The sequence below is a fragment of the Zophobas morio genome, unplaced genomic scaffold (genome assembly GCF_036711695.1).
Source record: "Zophobas morio isolate AGI-343-1 ecotype UQ-CSIRO unplaced genomic scaffold, CSIRO_AGI_Zmor_V1 ptg000108l, whole genome shotgun sequence".
Taxonomy (NCBI): Eukaryota; Metazoa; Arthropoda; class Insecta; order Coleoptera; family Tenebrionidae; genus Zophobas; species Zophobas morio.
This window is the reverse complement of record NW_026972213.1, coordinates 159,349-176,972: the sequence shown is the minus strand read 5'-3', so window position 1 is coordinate 176,972 and position 17,624 is coordinate 159,349. Positions and strand designations below refer to the sequence as shown.

At 33.4% G+C, this 17,624-nt stretch overlaps 1 protein-coding gene across 6 annotated transcripts; it reads right to left on the bottom strand.

Annotated features, from left to right (window-relative positions):
- Window positions 1–2,963: 2,963 nt before the first annotated feature.
- On the bottom strand, window positions 2,964–17,100 carry LOC135144739 (uncharacterized). Of its 6 annotated transcripts, none has more exons than XM_064076802.1 (17): window positions 16,944–17,100; window positions 16,708–16,765; window positions 7,491–8,853; window positions 7,205–7,318; window positions 7,032–7,154; window positions 6,805–6,897; window positions 6,656–6,760; window positions 5,728–5,850; window positions 5,480–5,539; window positions 5,272–5,427; window positions 5,137–5,223; window positions 4,958–5,077; window positions 4,173–4,283; window positions 3,687–4,121; window positions 3,493–3,638; window positions 3,353–3,443; window positions 2,964–3,298 (listed from the first exon to the last, which is right to left on the bottom strand). In XM_064076802.1, the coding sequence occupies exons 1-17, from the start codon at window positions 16,955–16,957 to the stop codon at window positions 3,219–3,221; spliced, it is 3,279 nt and encodes a 1,092-aa protein (XP_063932872.1). In that variant the 5' UTR covers window positions 16,958–17,100; the 3' UTR covers window positions 2,964–3,218. The 6 variants fall into 6 exon arrangements, with proteins under 6 accessions (XP_063932872.1, XP_063932873.1, XP_063932874.1 ...); XM_064076803.1 differs by having other exon boundaries at window positions 5,137–5,220; XM_064076804.1 differs by having other exon boundaries at window positions 6,656–6,745.
- Between the last annotated feature and the right edge of the window lie 524 nt (window positions 17,101–17,624).

The window sequence follows — 17,624 nt, the reverse complement described above, 5'->3', positions numbered from 1 at the left end:
GATCGGTAGTTGGGTCTCGATTATTGGGCCAAATCGACAGCTTTACAACATCGGCGACCGCCCCTGACTCTACACAAACCCGAGGACTTGTGCAGGTGACGCGATAAATCCTGATAGCCACCGCTAAGAGCCGCGCGCTGCGCTTCTGCTACGTGTTTCGGTGTTATTTAACCTCAGTTCCATTTTTTAAATGTTCAATTTCTTTTAACTCTGATATTAATAACAACTGAACAAGTGTTAAAGTTTCAAAAGCGCAGAAAAGTTTTAAATTCGCCATCCAATCTTGTGAAATTTGAAACAACAAATGTATCTTATGTGAGATTAAAAATTGACATCAAATAATTTATACGAAGGAAATTTACGTTCAATGAAAATTATACAACAAAGGAAAATTACTGAGGTTAAAATTGTGAAATTAGAGAAATATTGTATGAGGTGAAAAACTGCAAAGTTAACAAAATTTACAGGAAATTGATATTTGCCACACTTTATCAACGATTCAAACAGAGTTTACATTATGCTAAGTTATGTTATGATCTAAATGATTGGTTACTTAAAAAAAAAACAATTTGCTTTGAGAGTTTAAAATACCGCGAACTGGTTACCCCAACAAAACACATAATAAATAAACACAAAAATATCCAATCATCGTTGCGAGGAAAAATCGTCTCGGTGATGTAAATTTTAAATCGTTGCGAGGAATGGCCTCGATGATGTATATTTTAGCGATGGGAGGAGCCTCGATGAAGTAATCAATCTGTAGCGCTGTGAGGGCAAGCCTCGATGAAGTAATCAATCTGTAGCGTTGTGAGGACAAGCCTCGATGAAGTAATCAATCTTGAACGTGGTGAGGACATGCCCCAGTGATGTGATCATGAAAACGATGATAATAACAATGATAACCGCCTAAGAGAAGACATTATTTTAACCAACCGCCAGTTTGCAGTATGAATTTTGTTAATTTAACGGCCGTAAATGAACTATTAAAAATCTTGTGTGAAGAATTAAGAAGTATTATAATGTAACACTTTAGTGTTAGCATCCAGAAACCTCATTTATAACTTGTAAACAAAGGGTGTTATCCTGACTAAGTGAATTTCTTGAAATCTCCTAGTAAATGTCTGTTACATTGTGTTAGAACCAGTTAACGATTAAAATCCTAACCTGATCGGTGAATTTACAAACAATAAAACAAATTTACAACACATGTAGCGTCGATCGAAAATTAGCACCTTTTCCGATTAGCTGCGCGTAATGGGGAAGACTGTGACGTCATCGTTACGATTAATTTTCGTTAAACAAAGGCTTCCTCCCTTTGATTAAGTACCAAACCAACTAATTTAACCTAGCTAACTTACAGCGTCTTTTCACCATACTCACACAACACCGAACCAAACAATAATCACACTTTCACCAAGCTCTCGCCATACCGCTGTCTTGTCTACTCTACCACCCTCTAACTAAAACATCCCCTAGCGAGCTATGAACTACCCATAAAGCGCTAACGTGCACATGGTTGCCTATGTTTAACGACGTTTTTTCTCAAATTCAAATTATTCAAATGTAATTTCGCGCCGCTGTTAATTAATTTCAGCGCGAAAATTTGATTCAAATTCGGTCACCACAGTACTTATTGGCATCGGTTAATTTACTAGTCCCATGAATAAATAGTAGGATGAGGGACACATTTTATTTATCTAGAGCGAGTACGCACCATTATGCGCAGTCACCAATATTATCTATGTATCTGTAGAAGTATTAGACTAATAATAATTTATGTTCAGATGTTGACATTTTCACCATTAATTTATGCAGACTAAAATTACTTACTTACAGGTGGCGAGTAATACATTCGAGTGGTGCAGACGTTGGCTCATTAAAGTCAATCCCGATAAAAGCTCTGCGCTCTTCATCACGGAAAGTGAGGACACGTTTCGATGTCCTTCCAGATCATTCCCTAGCAGGACAAAACAAAATATCTAGGTGTCTTCACTGACAAAAAACTCAGCTTTATTCCTCAGATTGACTACATTGTAGCCAAGACGAACGGAATCAAAGGCGTCCTGGCGCCTCTAATCGACAGATGCAGCAAAATGTCTGTAAGAACCTCCCAAAACCTGGAGATCCTCCAGACAAAAATTTTCCGAAAAGCCTTCAGGCCCTCCTGGTTAATCAGGAACAACCAAATCCTTCGGGAGCCCAACATTCCGAAGTTAAAGCAATTTCAGCACAAAAATGCACTTCGCACTTTCAAGAAAGCTGAAGAACACCCCAACCCCTTGGTCTACAGAGTTCGACGAGGAAGACTCACGAAGATGCAAGCCGGCGTTGCTTGACGACAAAATCGTGGTGTGATCCCACCCGCTGCTCCCACCGTCCGGCCTAATAAACAAACGGGAACGGAAGACGTACTGTTTCATACTCTAGAAGTCATGGAATGTCGAGAAACCAAGAAGCAAACTGCCGGTCGAACTCTATTACAATACTTTCTTAGCTTACGCTCGGTAATAAAAAGGTAAACAGTGCGTAAAGCTATGAAATTCAAAACCACAGTAATTCTAACAACTGTTAATTGCGTTACTTGCCCACATTTTGATATTCGTAATTACACTTGTGACAAGAATTGCAGGTAAATCATCACTTTCATGATAATTTAAGTGTCATAATTAAGTTAATAAAAAGAACCTTAATTTGAATAGATCGTGTGGTTACCATCTATATTTTGTAATAAATTAATATACAGGTCAATGTTTCCATACCGTTAAAATAAAAAACTTAAAATCTGAATTAACCTACGCTATCTTACTATAGTAAACTCATTTTGTATACTCTCTTCACATTCGCACGTAGTAATTTTCTATTTACAGTCAAGACTTCATTCCGCAAAGCTTCAAATTTATGGTGTGTCGTTTAATTTCGCCCGTTTTTGGGAGACTACTAGCTAGTTAGGACAATAATTCTCCAGGTTCAATTTATTTCCGGTTGAAACTTTACATTACTTTAGATGCTAATGTGTAAAAATACAACGTCGCAAAATAAAATTGATAAACATAACAAACATTTGAGTACTACCAACTTCAAAAATTAGATACCTAGCACTTTTTCTTTTTTGTTTATTTTTCAGAACAATATAAAGTTAACCAAGATACCAAACAAGGTGAAAATATCTTATATCATATAAAAATTTAGTAAACTTATGAAAATTGTTGTAACAACACTTAACTAGATTTTACAGTTTTCGTAAAAAAGAGCATCAAAGGTTTTTCGTCATCAAGATTTTTAATAAAATATTCACAGCCTGAAAATTAAAATAAATTTAATGTACATATATTGAAAATTAAAAGTGCTTTACCTGCAGGTACAACAAAATTTTCAAGTGTGGTAACTATTTGACTTTTGTTTTGGACTCCTACTTGGGCGCGCCCTTCAAATACACAAAAAGACTGAAAAAAAAAGATATGATTTGCATAAACGAGAGAAACATGAACAAACCAGCTGATGATGCATCGCCACCTGCCTCGGTTTACTCTTCCCACCGTCTATTTTCAGTAAACCATTGGCAAAATCGCTAATTACACATGCACTTACACCGGACATACCGTTCAGTTTTTTTAATTTTGGATTTTTTACCAACCATTCTGCAAACAAATAACATTATAAACCGCAAAAACAATCAAATTACTCACTAGTTGAGTGAATCTTGTCGCCCACACAAATATCCACCAAATCGACCAGTTCACTTGGTGTATTTTCTTCCAATGTTTTCTTTAAAGACTGCAAGATGCTTCTGCGTTTTTTCGTATTGTTCCGCACTTTCTGCGCTTTTCCACCCAATACGTAATTTTTATTTTTGCGACTTTGTGGAGTGGCTTTTGATGAACTCTGATGTGCGACGGGTTGTAAATTTTCCTCATCGAAATTTGTCTCGCCGATTTCTGCGATTGGAGAACACGTGTTAATTGTAGATCGCAAACATGAAGGTCCTCTGGTAGTTTTTCGATTAGATGAAGATGAACTGTTACTCTTTGAATTTCGTAGAGTTGAACTCTTTGAAACTCGTGAAGATGAATTTTTGTTAACTGAATAGTTTTTCTTTTCAACGCCAGTGAAATATTTATTCTCTAAAAGTATTCAAGATCAGAAAACTATCTAACCTAATAATTATACTTTACCTCGATCATATTCTTTTTGATTGCGACAGATAATCTGTCCTGCTGCTTTTACTGGTGCTGGTCGACGCTGTCTTGTAGATCTACGAATCAAGGGTTCTTCAATAACTTCAGCTAAAAATACAGAAATAGTTATTAAAAGTACAAAAACGGTATAAAAAGTGCAAAACGGTGAAAATTCACTATTAAGTTATTTTGAAAAAAAAAATTCTCTAGGATTTGAAGATCAACGTATATACAGATGTCCAAAATAGCTAGTTGTGGAATGTTACAAATTTATGGTAAATTTTTGGAAAAATACTCTGGCGCAGAGCAACAATTTAAAATTATATTCAAATTTACAAGTGTCCCGTTTAAAGGTTACGCACCAAAGTTTATTTAATGGAAGTTGTATATATTCAAGTTTCTTTATGAAAAAAAGACACTATCAGATGCACCAATTTTAATTTATACGTCTAGGCTAAAAACGCAATACGGATTCATAAACCACAAGTGCAGGAGTACGTTATTTTATAAAACATTGTAAATTTCGATTAGCGTTTTACCATCTACATAATATTCAACACATTGACACAGACGACAGACAGACGGAAACGTGAGACCTACTTTTTCATACTCTAGAGGACATGACACGTCGAAAAACATGAACGTAGCCATGACATCTTAACACAGATTCCAGTACTAAAATTTGAAACAAAGTTGAAATTTAAATGCAAACTCTGAATACGTCAATATTTTTATTTTATTTCGATTTTTTCAATTGAATGTCTTTACGAAAACGTTCTTACCTTCTTTAGGAGCCTTTTTTTTAACTGGAGCGGGTTTCTTAAAAGTTTGCAACTGCGAAGAACTGGTGCCAATTCCACTATCTGGATAAGAACTCTCCGCCGTCAGTTCTGGGTTTGATACTACATGTTTGATGCACAACAAATGAATACAAATAAATTAAAGCGAATAATTAACGTACCCTTGGTGTCCTTTTTCTTTGTTTTTGCATTTTGTTTGGTTTTCATGTTGCTCTGATTTGCTGATCGATTTTTGCTTGTATTAACTGCTACGTGCGAAATATTAACCAATCGAACAAAACAAGAATTAAGCTTACTCTTTTTTAAATCTTCGCCTTTCTCCTCCGGACGATCCGGAAAAGTACTCAAATTAAGGGAATTTTGAATATCGCCATTCTCTCCCGGTAATACAGGTTCCATGTTGTTGTCTTCTGTCGACAGATGGGAGAGAGGTGCCGACTGCAAGTCTTGAACTACAAAATTTTCATATATAAATCGACAAATAAACGGAGGTGGTAAACTCACGAATGTCGGTAGAATTTTTCGATTTCTTTTTTATTTTTCGTTTACTTTTAGTATTTACATCTGTAAAATGATTTTTATTTGTGATATTTGTTCAAAGGCGCACATTTACGATACTGGGTGTCCCAGATAAAACTTATATAAAAAATGTAAGTTCAACTAGAAACCATGGCATCTACATCTCTAGTTTTATCTGAGACACCTATAGATGGTCTGAACACCCTACTACCAACGACAAAAATACAGCTTACTCATTTTTGAATCCTCTTTTTTGTTTATCCGTTTTTTTGAAGAACTCGTACCAATAGTGTTTTGATGCGCGGGTACTGAAGCATTAAATTCCTCCAAGACGTCTTGTGAAACATCAGGTACATCTTCAGGAAAATTAAGCAATTAAAATGCAACAGTAAAAACTGATTTCAAATTAGACACAATCGCATTCTTGTTTTATCACTTGATCGTCTCCAAATAATGAAATTTGGAAAAAAAAAGTTGGAACTTGCTTTATATTTACTATGCTTACGTTTTTTTGGCTTTTTAGGAAAATAGCTGAAGGAAGATATTAATTTCCGACTGATTGATAAGTGATAACCTAACTTCATAACGCTAAAATATAAATTCCCATTCAAAATTATCTCATCACTACCAAAATCCTTCAACAACCTGAACTGTTGAAATTAATATTAAACTCTGGAATAAAAATTAAGAACTCTAATTTTCAAGAATTTAATTACAGCGTGCAAACTGTGTTAAAGCAATAATAACAACAATTGCTAATTTATAACATTTTAATGACAGAAGCCTACCATGATTTGCAGCATAATTTCGTTATTTTGTTAACGATGGAAATGTAGTAGAAAAACTTGCTGGCACGATAATTTTGAACACGAGTTTAGTAAAAAAATCATAGACTCAATTCCGAAATTTTTCAAAATTACGTTGTACTGTTAAGTCCAATTTATATCTACATTTTAAGATTTATTTGAGTTAAGGCATTTAAAATAAAGCTAAAATCAGAGCGGGTGTCGGAATTAACGCTACAATTTTGCCTCTTATATTCAAATAAAAAAAAAATTAATTAGAGCACTTCAATCACATTTGAATTTGCAACTATATGTGTTTTGGCACAACCTTTTACAAACAACTGTGCGAAAAAATATCTCATTAAATTATTATTACCTGTTTGCACTTGTATATTTTCTGCACTGCTCTGCTCTTCCAATGTTCTTCTTTCGACTACCGCCGACTTCGATGTTGAAGTCCGTGAATCTCCAATCAAAACGTCTTACCAGACATGAATTAAGCTAAACTTATGTATGCTAACTTACCAGCACGACCTTTCTCCTTAGTTTGATCCAATTTCCGTTTTGAAATATTTTTAGTTTCTTTTGTCGTCTCGCGATTTTCTGGAGGATCAAAATCTAAAATTTTTTATCATTAATCACGAATCCTAGATTCAAGTGTGTAACGTCGCTCCACATAAGTATTTCAAAACTCATCTCAAATATTATGTAAGTTATCTGGCTGAAATACTTTTTTGTCCTCCTAAACTTACCAGTTGAAAGTTGACTTTGTGAATTATTTTTCGCAGATTTTTCCGCCGCCTTGACATTTTTACTTTTATACTTTTCTCTTCCGCTTCTGGAAACTTCAGAATTAGTTTTGTCAAAAACGGAATCTGAAAACACCAATTTGATTAAAAAATGTTACATTATTAATTCAACTCACTGTTGGACGCTGCAGTCTCTTTCGTTTGTGGGGACTGCTCTCGCGTTTTTGACATACTTCTTGTTATTGTCCTGTTTGCATCGTTTTCATTAAAATTAACAGTTTGCGTGGAAGCTTAAAAAATGCCATATGTAAGACACAGCGAATTTTTTGTAAAAGCCTGAATGCAAATTCTACACGAAAAATCGCGAGTTATATCCAACCCGACAACTCCGAAAATTTTAACTAATTTCGTAACACAATAATATTTAGTGTCAAATAAAAGAATTATACATTTACTACTCACCAACTGCACCACGTTTTTTATTTACACTTCGTCGTTTCTTGATAGAATGGTCTTGAACCCGACTGAAAGTTTGATTGTTGTTATCTTCCTTGACAGAATTTTTCGCTTTGTCTTGCTCTAGACAACTCAGTTTGTTGTTTACAACTGGGAGAAAAACGGGAGAATCCGCAGTTAATAACTCGTTGTCACCCTCTAATGTTCCATTGTGGAAAAACAGATTTGTACTTTGTATCTTATTACGACGTTTCTTTTTGGTCGACAATATTGTTGGCTCTAAACTTGTACATGCAACAGGCTGCGCACTTTCTTTCTTCAATCCTTCCTCAACATTTGTTCTTTCGTCGTCTAAATTCACCTTTTGAGTCTTCTTTCTTACGGAGGAACACCTGCCTTTTACCTTTTTTTTTTCACTATTTTGAGCCTTCTTTTTCTTATTAACAAATACTTTTTTCTTTTTCGGTGGCTTGGGTAAGAAAGTATCATCATCCAAGGTTTCTTCCAAGAAATTGGGAAATCTGTCCTCATTTGGAACCGGAGGTATATGATCTTGTAAACCACTCGGTACTCGCCAAGGCACACCCGCATCCGGCGTAACATCGTGATCGGAAGAACTTTCATCACTTTTATTCACAACTAGATTGAGTGCCAAAATTCTACTGGTTTCACAAACGCTGATTGGATTATCAGACATATCAGACAGGCTCGAGCTTCTTCTACGAACAGAACCACACAGGGAGGTACCAGTCTGAGTTTCCCTCACTTGGGTGTTGGGTTTTGTCCTGAGAAGAGCCTTAGAAAGCTGATTGGATATTGCAGGTTTCTGCCCGTGCATTCTACTATTGTCCGAGGTTTGAATGAGTTTATTAGTGGTGGCAGGCACACTGTCAGTCGCAACCGAGTTGTTTAGAATCAACTTAGAAACGATATTGTTTAACTTTTCTCGTTTGCCATCATTTGCACTCACATTCATCGATTTTGTTTTCACAATCGAGTCGTTGGCATTCTTTTTAACCGACATACTTCTACTTCCTTCTTTCTCCTGAGACACATTGTTCGAAGATATTGATATAACAGATTTATTCTGCCCTTCAGAGAAATTCAAACGATTTGCTTCCACTATTGGTTGGGAATTTTTTGATTCATTTTCTTTCGCACAATCACTAATTGGGGATACGGAACCTGAGCTATCCGGAGTGAATGGCTGTTGTTTATTATGCGGCATAGGTGTGCTACTAAAGACTGTTTTCTTTAGGCAAGCCCGGTCAATCATAGACGGTCTAAGAGCAATTTTTTGCAAAGGTCCAGTATTACCGAAAAGTTTTTTTCTTGGTGATTTTGCATGGTTTTTGTTCATAACTTTCATCTGCAAAAAAAAACAATGGTTATGGCGTGTAAAAATTGACAATTTATGTTTAAACTCCAACTGCGGACGGAGATCTTCTGGTCCATTATGTGCTATCCCCCATAATGTCTTTGTGATCCCAAATTTGGAAGACCATGTGTTCTTCCCTTATACCAGAAAGTCTCGGGAAGGAACACAAAATGTAGTAATGTAGTATTGTAGTATTACATTAGCGATTTATCAATATTTTTGACGATCTCAATTCACGTTGATCTGATTGGAAACTAGGTCATAATACCCATTACATGAAAAATTTACCTTTCATGATATTTGATCATCACAAATACATTAAGAATATAGAACCCAATCTGTACAATACATTACACAAACTGCAGTAAAATGGTTTATCCCACAGACATTTCTGGTCCCATTCTGACCCTCTTAACCTTTGGAAAACTGTTTGGTATGTCACCATATAAAAACTATCACATCCAAAAATTAAAACAACTACAATTAAAATTCAAAAATGTAATTACAAATTTAAGTAAGTTATGTAAGGTTAATTCAACACACTTGTATCAGTTTTTTCAGTAATATCGACAATTATGTTAATTTCGTATGCAGTCCTTATTACACTAGAAGAATCTACTCAGTCCAAGGGCCGCAAACTTAACGCAGTTGTCAACGGCTTTAGAATCTTCGGTGCCTCATTAACCATTACCCTCATGTTGCATAAGCATACCAATTTGATTGAATGTATACGCAGAATGCAGTCCTTTGACAACAACATGAAAGCATTAGGTGTTGAATCGTCTTACGCTACGCATAACGTTTTTGTAATATTCGCTTGTACGTTCATTATTGTATCCCAGCTTTGCACCACCATTATGTACTGGTTTTTGAAACGATCAATCTATCTTGCAACATGTTATTTTCTGTCGAAAGGGTACCAATTTATCATAATAGGGATTGTAGTAGTGTATCTTAACTACTTTTGTTTTATTCTGGGTCGAAAACTACATTTTCTGATGAAGCTAACAAAGTCCCTGACAAAACATAACAAGGATCCATTGAAACTTTTAATAATGATATCCGAAATGTACGACGATGTTTTTCAGACAGCAAAACATATTAATCAGATGGTATCAGTACCAGTTTTGATTCTGACAATTGGGGATATTCTAGGTGGAATGATTACACTCTATTTAATGTATCATAAAGAAGACAACGTTGTAGACGAAGTGTCTTTGGGACTGCACGCGCTGCAAATTATTTGCACTCTTTTACCACCTATGTATATCAAAAAAACCGTAAGATATTCCAAAAAATATATCGCACTGTTTAACGCATTTGCCATTTTAGCCCAAAAAAATTGCCAGAATTTTAACAGAATGCGAAATCTGTTACAACGATCAAAGATTAGCAAAAGCGGTGTGTATCAAATTGGAAATATTATTTTTTGTGATCGCCGACTTTATTGTAGAGGGATACGCTTCTGTACCAGACGCTACAACAACATATTGAATTAACAGTGTGCGGCTTGTTTCCAATGTCAATGTCAGCACTTTCAGAGGTAACACAATGCTCGAGTTAAACATAAAATAATCTTTTCTTTTTCAGCAAATCGGTTTATGCATTTCAATTATATTCTTTTTAAACCAACTGCTGGAGTAACTGATTTGTTGCTAACATATTTGAAAGAGTTCTAGCTTGAACAGCACGACATTGTAGTCAGTAATACTAACAATTCTATTCTAATTGAGTCATTTTAACAAAAATGTCTCTTTCGCAGTTTTTGTGTGTACCAACAGAATCTGTGTATTGTTTTTTTTTCAACGTGCAATCTCGGCATCACGCTAACCAAAATTTGTTTTTATCGTTCTCACAATATCTTTTTCCTTTTCTGTTTTTTAATGATTCATTAATCTTCTATATTCTTGGTCTTATAATTTCCTCAGTCCTGTTATTCTTCAAATTATTATTTTTCTTTAAAATCTTCTCGCATTCTCTTTATCTTCGCTAGGGGCTCTTTTGGACACTATATCATCTTTTATCAAATTTAACACGTTTTATAACAATTTTCAGGTCTCGGATTCCAAAAAAATAAATGGGATTATTATAATGAATAAATAATACAAACAAATTATTACTATTACTTGTTGTTTTAATCCATTCCTATACGTCAATTGGCATTTTGAATATTTAAGTATTGTAAGATCACTTTAAACGCATACTAATAAAATTTTATGATATAACTGGGATTATTTGGTTGACAATGCCGAGTCGACTATTCGCAGTGGCGTCCTTGTAAACTTGTAAGCCGTGTCGCGTGCCTACAAAATTTCCGTTCGTTGCAAATACGGTCCTGTGTTGCCCCAAGCAGACGGTCTTTGGCGGTCGTTACTGTATAATTTATGGTTTTAGAGTTTTGCGCATTGGGTTCTTTGACTAAAGTTGTCAAATATTATTAGTATGTGGACATTTCTCCACTAACTGGACAACTCAATGTCTCACACGATTTTTATTACGAAACTTTTTAATATTATTGCAATTTTGATGTAAGATACAAATGAATGATTAATTACATGAGTGCATGTCATAAAATTTACGAAAATACTGTTCCAAACATTATACAGCGTGTTATTCAAAGGTACGTACAAAATAAAATCGGCAATTGGTCTCGAAGTATGGGTGCTAAAAGTTAAAAAATGTTCAGGTAAAAGTGTTCTGCTTTTAGAGATACAAATTATTAAAATTTATGTCCAAATTCGTTGTACGCCTCTGATAAAAAGATCATCTCTCGATTCTATAGCAACATTTAGTCTTGACAAAAGTGTTATTGTTACAGTTGCTAGGATTTACTAAAATAAATTAATTTTACCTATTTATAGTAATAGTAATAGTATTTATTGCCCAACAGAAATTACATTCCATTTAAAGGACAAACACAACAAAAATATAAATAATTAAATATATATGTGTGTAAATGATATACCTATTAAAACTAAATCTAAAACTTCATCACCCCTTAACTTAAAATTTAAAAAAATTAAAAAATAAAAAAAATAAAACCATATCTCTTAATGATCATAACTTACTACTATTTGACGCAGTTGGGTTATAGAACTACAAAATATATCCCATGATTTAATTGATTCCAGTTTATTTAAATAATGCGAAAATAAATACAATGGAGCCTTTCGACCAATGTTTGTACGAGGTGTAGGACAGTACAAGGTAGTGGCATATATGGAATTTATTCTTGGCACATAGAAATTTAATTTGGATAGTAATTCAGAGCAATCAATGGAGGCGTTAGTTAATTTGAAGAGAAAGATTAGAAGTAACGTCATTCTTCTAGTACTTAATGTATCCAAATTAAACCTTTGCAGTAAAAGATTTTGCGGGATGCCTCTCTCCGGCCAGATTCTAAATTCTCAATTTTTCGATTTTACAATTTTTTAATTTTTTAATTTTTGGATGTTTCAGTTTTGGGGTTTTTCAGTTTATTTATTATTATTATTGAATAATGGATGGATGTTTTGATTTTACCATGTCTTGACTTTCGACTGTTTCGATTTTCCAGTTCTTCAATTTTTCAGGTTTTTGATTTTCCAATTTTTCTATTTTTAAGGTTTCCATTTTTCGACTTGATTTTTTGATTTTTCGATTTCTCAATTTTTCAATTTTTTAATTTCTCAGTTTTTTTATATTGTACGTTTTTTCAATTTTTATCCTTTGCAATTTTACGATTTTTAAATATTTGATTTTCGCAATTTTTCAAATTTGACTTTTATAAACTCGGTTTTTCATTTCTTCAATTTTTCAATTTTTCAGTATTTTAAGTTTTTGATCTTTCAATTTGTCAATTTTTTTCGGTTTTGATTTTTCGACTACACTTTTTGACTTTTTGATTTATAATTTTTTAATTTTTCAATTTTTCAGTTTTTGGATGTTTCAGTTTTGAGATTTTTCAATTTTCCCCTTCTTTACTGATTCTTTAATTTTTCAAATTTTTGAAATTTTAGTTTTGGGGTTTTTCAGATTACAATTTATTTTTCAATTTTTCTCTATTTTGCAATTTCTCAATTTTTCAATTTCCCGATTTTCAAAATTTCTCTCGAATTTTACGATTTTTAAATATTTGGATTTTTCAATTAATCGATGTTTTGATTTTCTCATTTCTTGACTTTCGACTGCTTCGATTTTCCAGTTCTTCAAATTTTCAATTTTTTAGGTTTTTGACTTTTCAATTTTTTTAACTTTTGATTTTTCGACTTCACTTTTTGAATTTCTGATTTCTCGTTTTTTTAATTTATTAATTTTTCAGTTTTTGAATACTTTGGCTTTGTGATTTTTCAGTTTCATTCTTTTTTCAAATTTCAAAGTGAAGTCGAAAAATCAAAACCTAAAAAAAATTGAAAAATTGAAAAATCAAAAATCTAAAAAATTGAAAAATTGCAGAACTGAAGAAATTAAAAATGGAGTTTATAAAAGTCAAATTTGAAAAATTGCGGAAACCAAATATTTAAAAATCGTAAAATTGAAGAAGAAAAAAATTGAAAAACCGTAAAATATCCAAAAACTGAGAAATTAAAAAATTGAAAAATTGAGAAATTGAAAAGTCAAAAAATGAATTCGAAAAATCGAAATCTTAAAAAAAAAGAAAAATTGAAAAATCAAAAACCTGAAAAATCTAAAAATTGAAGAACTGGAAAATCGAAACAGTCGAAAGTCAAGAAATGGGAGAATCAAAACATTAATCGACTAATTATTGAATAATAAATAAACTGAAAAATCCCGAAACTGAAACTTCGAAAAATTGAAAAATAAAACAAACTGAGAAACCCCAAAAATGAAACATCCAAAAACTAAAAAATTAAAAAATCGAAATATTTAAAAATCGTAAAATTGAAGAGAAAAATTGAAAAAACATAAAACTGAAACATCCGAAAATTGAGAAATTGAAAAACGAGAAATTGAAATCGCGAAATTGTAAAATCGAAAAATTGAATAATAAATAATCTGAAAAATCCCAATCAGATTTTATGTTCAGTTTTTAAAAGTCCAAGTCAATCCATTACAAGCAGGTATGCAACCAACTTAACATTAATTATCCTATGTTCAGAGAAAAAAACCTCATGGTATATTATTAGTAGACTTGCAAGCATTAAAATCGGGCCACTATTCAAATTTGACTTGAAATGAAAATTATTCAAAATGTATATTTGGCTGTTTCGCAAGAAATATATCATCTGAAAGCTCGTTTTTTTCTTCGTTAAATGACAGGTAAATCCTCCAAATTATCTCCAAGAGCTCAGAATAGCCATTGAAGAAGAATGAGCTAATATCCCGCAAAAAATTGTCGTCACCTTAATTGGGTCCATGAATAGACGAATGCTAGGGGTAGCAACACCGAATATTAACATCATTTCCTTCTTTAAATTGTTGATTTTGTTAACATAAAAAATTTCGTTATTGAACAATTTTATTATTTGCCCAAAAAAGAATATTGCAAAACAATTTCATGAAGTTTTTTGTAACTCTGTTTTAAAGACAAACTTCTTCTAATGGCTTTTTTAGTTTCTTTAAGTGTATAAGTGTAATATAGTTCGGTGGAAAATTTGATTCAGTGAAATACAGAAAGGAGGTGGGTGGAGCTAAATTTAACTTTTTTCTGACCAAGCAGTAGCCCCGCCCGCCCACCCCTTCTTCGTTCCAGTGACTACTCTTAATATTGTTCAGTCCTATCTTAGCAAGTTTTAGCCCCGCCCACCCACCCCTTCTTCGTTCTAGTGACTACTCTTAATATTGTTCAGTCGTATCTTAAGCAAATTTTAGCCCCGCCCACCCACCCCTTCTTTGTTCCAGTGACTACTCTTAATATTATTCAGTCCTATCTTAGCAAATTTTAGCCCCGCCCACCCACTGGACAATAGACTTGCATAGGATCTTCCGTTTTCGCGCCAAAATAAATTTGCCGATACATTTTAGCAATGTCAGCGTTAATAACATATTTAAATGTTCTGAACCTAAGTGTTAAGTGTTAAGTAAATTTTGATTCAAGGCCAAACCGTTGTCGGACTTCATGTTACCGTCAAAAACTACCTAAATTTTTGTTTCCTTGAACACGGAATGATGTGGTATGTAATACGTGTTTAGACTACTTAATTGAGCATTTGGAACCCTTTCAACGTATTTTGATTTTAAATTTACATCCCTATTTAGTTTTTTTTCCTAAACTGAAAAATCGATCTTTTATGGACAGGGAAACCCAAAAACGACCGTCGGCGTCCCTTTTTGTGTTTGCTTTGAAATGTGATTCGCAAATAATATCCTGATGAGATGGTACTGGTTTATTCGTACGATAATCCTCATAAAACAAACAAGACTGACAGCAGTGTAACATTTGATATGTATTATTACTATTTATTTCATCTCTCAATATGGAATTGTACGTAACCAATATAAAGCCTTAATTTAACGTCACATATCGTTTGTATCAAATCACGATCATAATTTAATATCAATTCCACATAATGAAATCAACCGAGTCGTATGGATTGGTCATTCTAATGAGTGATTCTCCAACATGTTCCACATATTTCACCACACACTGAAATCATCCAGATTGCTAAGAATATTCTGTACTACACCAATTTACTATGACAAAAACTTTAAACCAAAACCCAGATATCGAGCACTACCTTTCTTGTGGTTTTATGCTTTATGCCTTCTTTTTCTTTTTAGCGTAATATTTTATGCAGCACAAAATACAATCATGGATCAAATTAGCAACAATACTATCACAAAGTTTGCTGTACATTTGGTCAAATTAGGCGTCACGATGAATATACTGATCGTTACGCTTCGAAGGAAAGAAAGATTCACTAAATGCATGAATTTATTTTTACACCATGAAGAACTTGTGGAAAAAATGAACATCAAAATGAAATATCGGTGGCTTATTATATTTATTGTGTTGTGTACCAATTTATAAAATTCTTTTTAGTTCTCTGGAGGTCCTATTACTGACTAAAAAAATATTTATTATAATTACATCAACCATCGGAAATCTCAATTGTTTCATGGCGAAAAACACATACCATACCTGTTTGGTTTCTTTTATAACTTACAATATAACTTACCTGATTGCGTCAATGGTTTTGGCGCAATTTTGCGGTTTAATACTAACGGCACGACAACATTTAATATTTATAAACCAACTTTTATTAAAAGTAACTGAAAGTCCACACCCTGGACTAAAAATGAATAAACTAATGTTATACCATTTTAAAATTTGTGATATGAACACAAAAATCAATGAAGCATTTTCCGGGCAACTACTCCTCATCACAATTAGAACTTTTGCTGAGTTTTTTAATTCTTTACATTCTGTATTAAACGAAAACTCACAATTACTAGTAATGTATGACTTCTTCTGGAGTACTTGCGCTATTTTTGAATTTATTTTCATGGTGTCTGTTTGTCAACGCACTTCAAACACGGTAAGATATTTACCATAATTTTAAGATAATTAGTCTTTTGTAACTTTTTAGTGCAACAGAACGGGACGTATTCTAAATTTGTTAAATATTCAAAATGACCACTTCAATCTTCAAGTACGACATCAATTACTTTAAAAATCTACAATAACCCATCTGTTTGCAGCGTAACACATTTCTTTTGCAAATTAAACATAAAAATATTTCATTTTCTGCCAATGGTCTCTTCTGTATTGACAACAAAATGTTTCTGAGTGTACGTATATGCAATTAGGTGTTTCTCAAATGTTAATAATAAAACTTTTTAGCTGATTAGCAGCAGCATTGCCTACGTTCTCATAATAACACAATTTGAAAAGCAATAACTTACACAAATTTCCCGAAACCTTCGTTCACATTCCTGGAGAGAGTCATCTTCCATGGCTCGCCTGAAAGAACACAACTTATTGTAGCCAAACACAAAAAATCTAAGCACAGTAGTGTTAAAATATTGTGGTAATGTTTACAAGGGTTTGCATAAACAGAAAGCAAAGTTTTGAAGTGTTTAAAAGTATATTGCGTTATAGGTTACGTTAAAGCACAAAAACCGGTAAAATTTAGAATTACCTTTCGGGATCCATTTTCCACTATTCACTGTTAAAACGATGCCAGAAAAACACAGCAAGAGTTCCTTAATAAAACTACATGAAAACTAAATAGTATAAATGTGTATAACGTTTTTCGAAGTATAAACAAAACATCGTACACTCTTGAAAGTTTTGATTCAAAATGACACAACGCAAAACACATCGTCCAATCAGCAAGCCGAATTAACTCGGAAGCCTCAAAGTCAGCGCAGCCACAGACTACACAGACAAGTCACTGCCCCACCACTGACAAACGAATATAGTCTTTAATTCAAGAGTCCAAACAGTCGATTTCAATTATTTTGCCCTTGAACACAGGAAAATGACGGTTTAGGTAAGGATGACCTTGATTCCGCTTAAAAATTTGCAAAATACTGTAGTGGCTATCCTGTTTAGTGGAAACTTTTAGGAGAATGTAACGAAAGTCGCGATCTTTTCTATAGAACCACTCCCTAGTGTAAATTTTCAAAATTTGTTTGGTGTACGTGACCTTGACGGGTTTCTGGGGGAAACATATGTGCCAAAAATTTGACAGGTTAGATGGCCCCATTGTCAATGTAGATATTTTATTTTAATAAATAGATGAACAGAACATACAGTCTGTACCGGATACAGTGCGGCATAGCTAAGGGCAACCGAAACATTCGTGTTGTGCTAATTT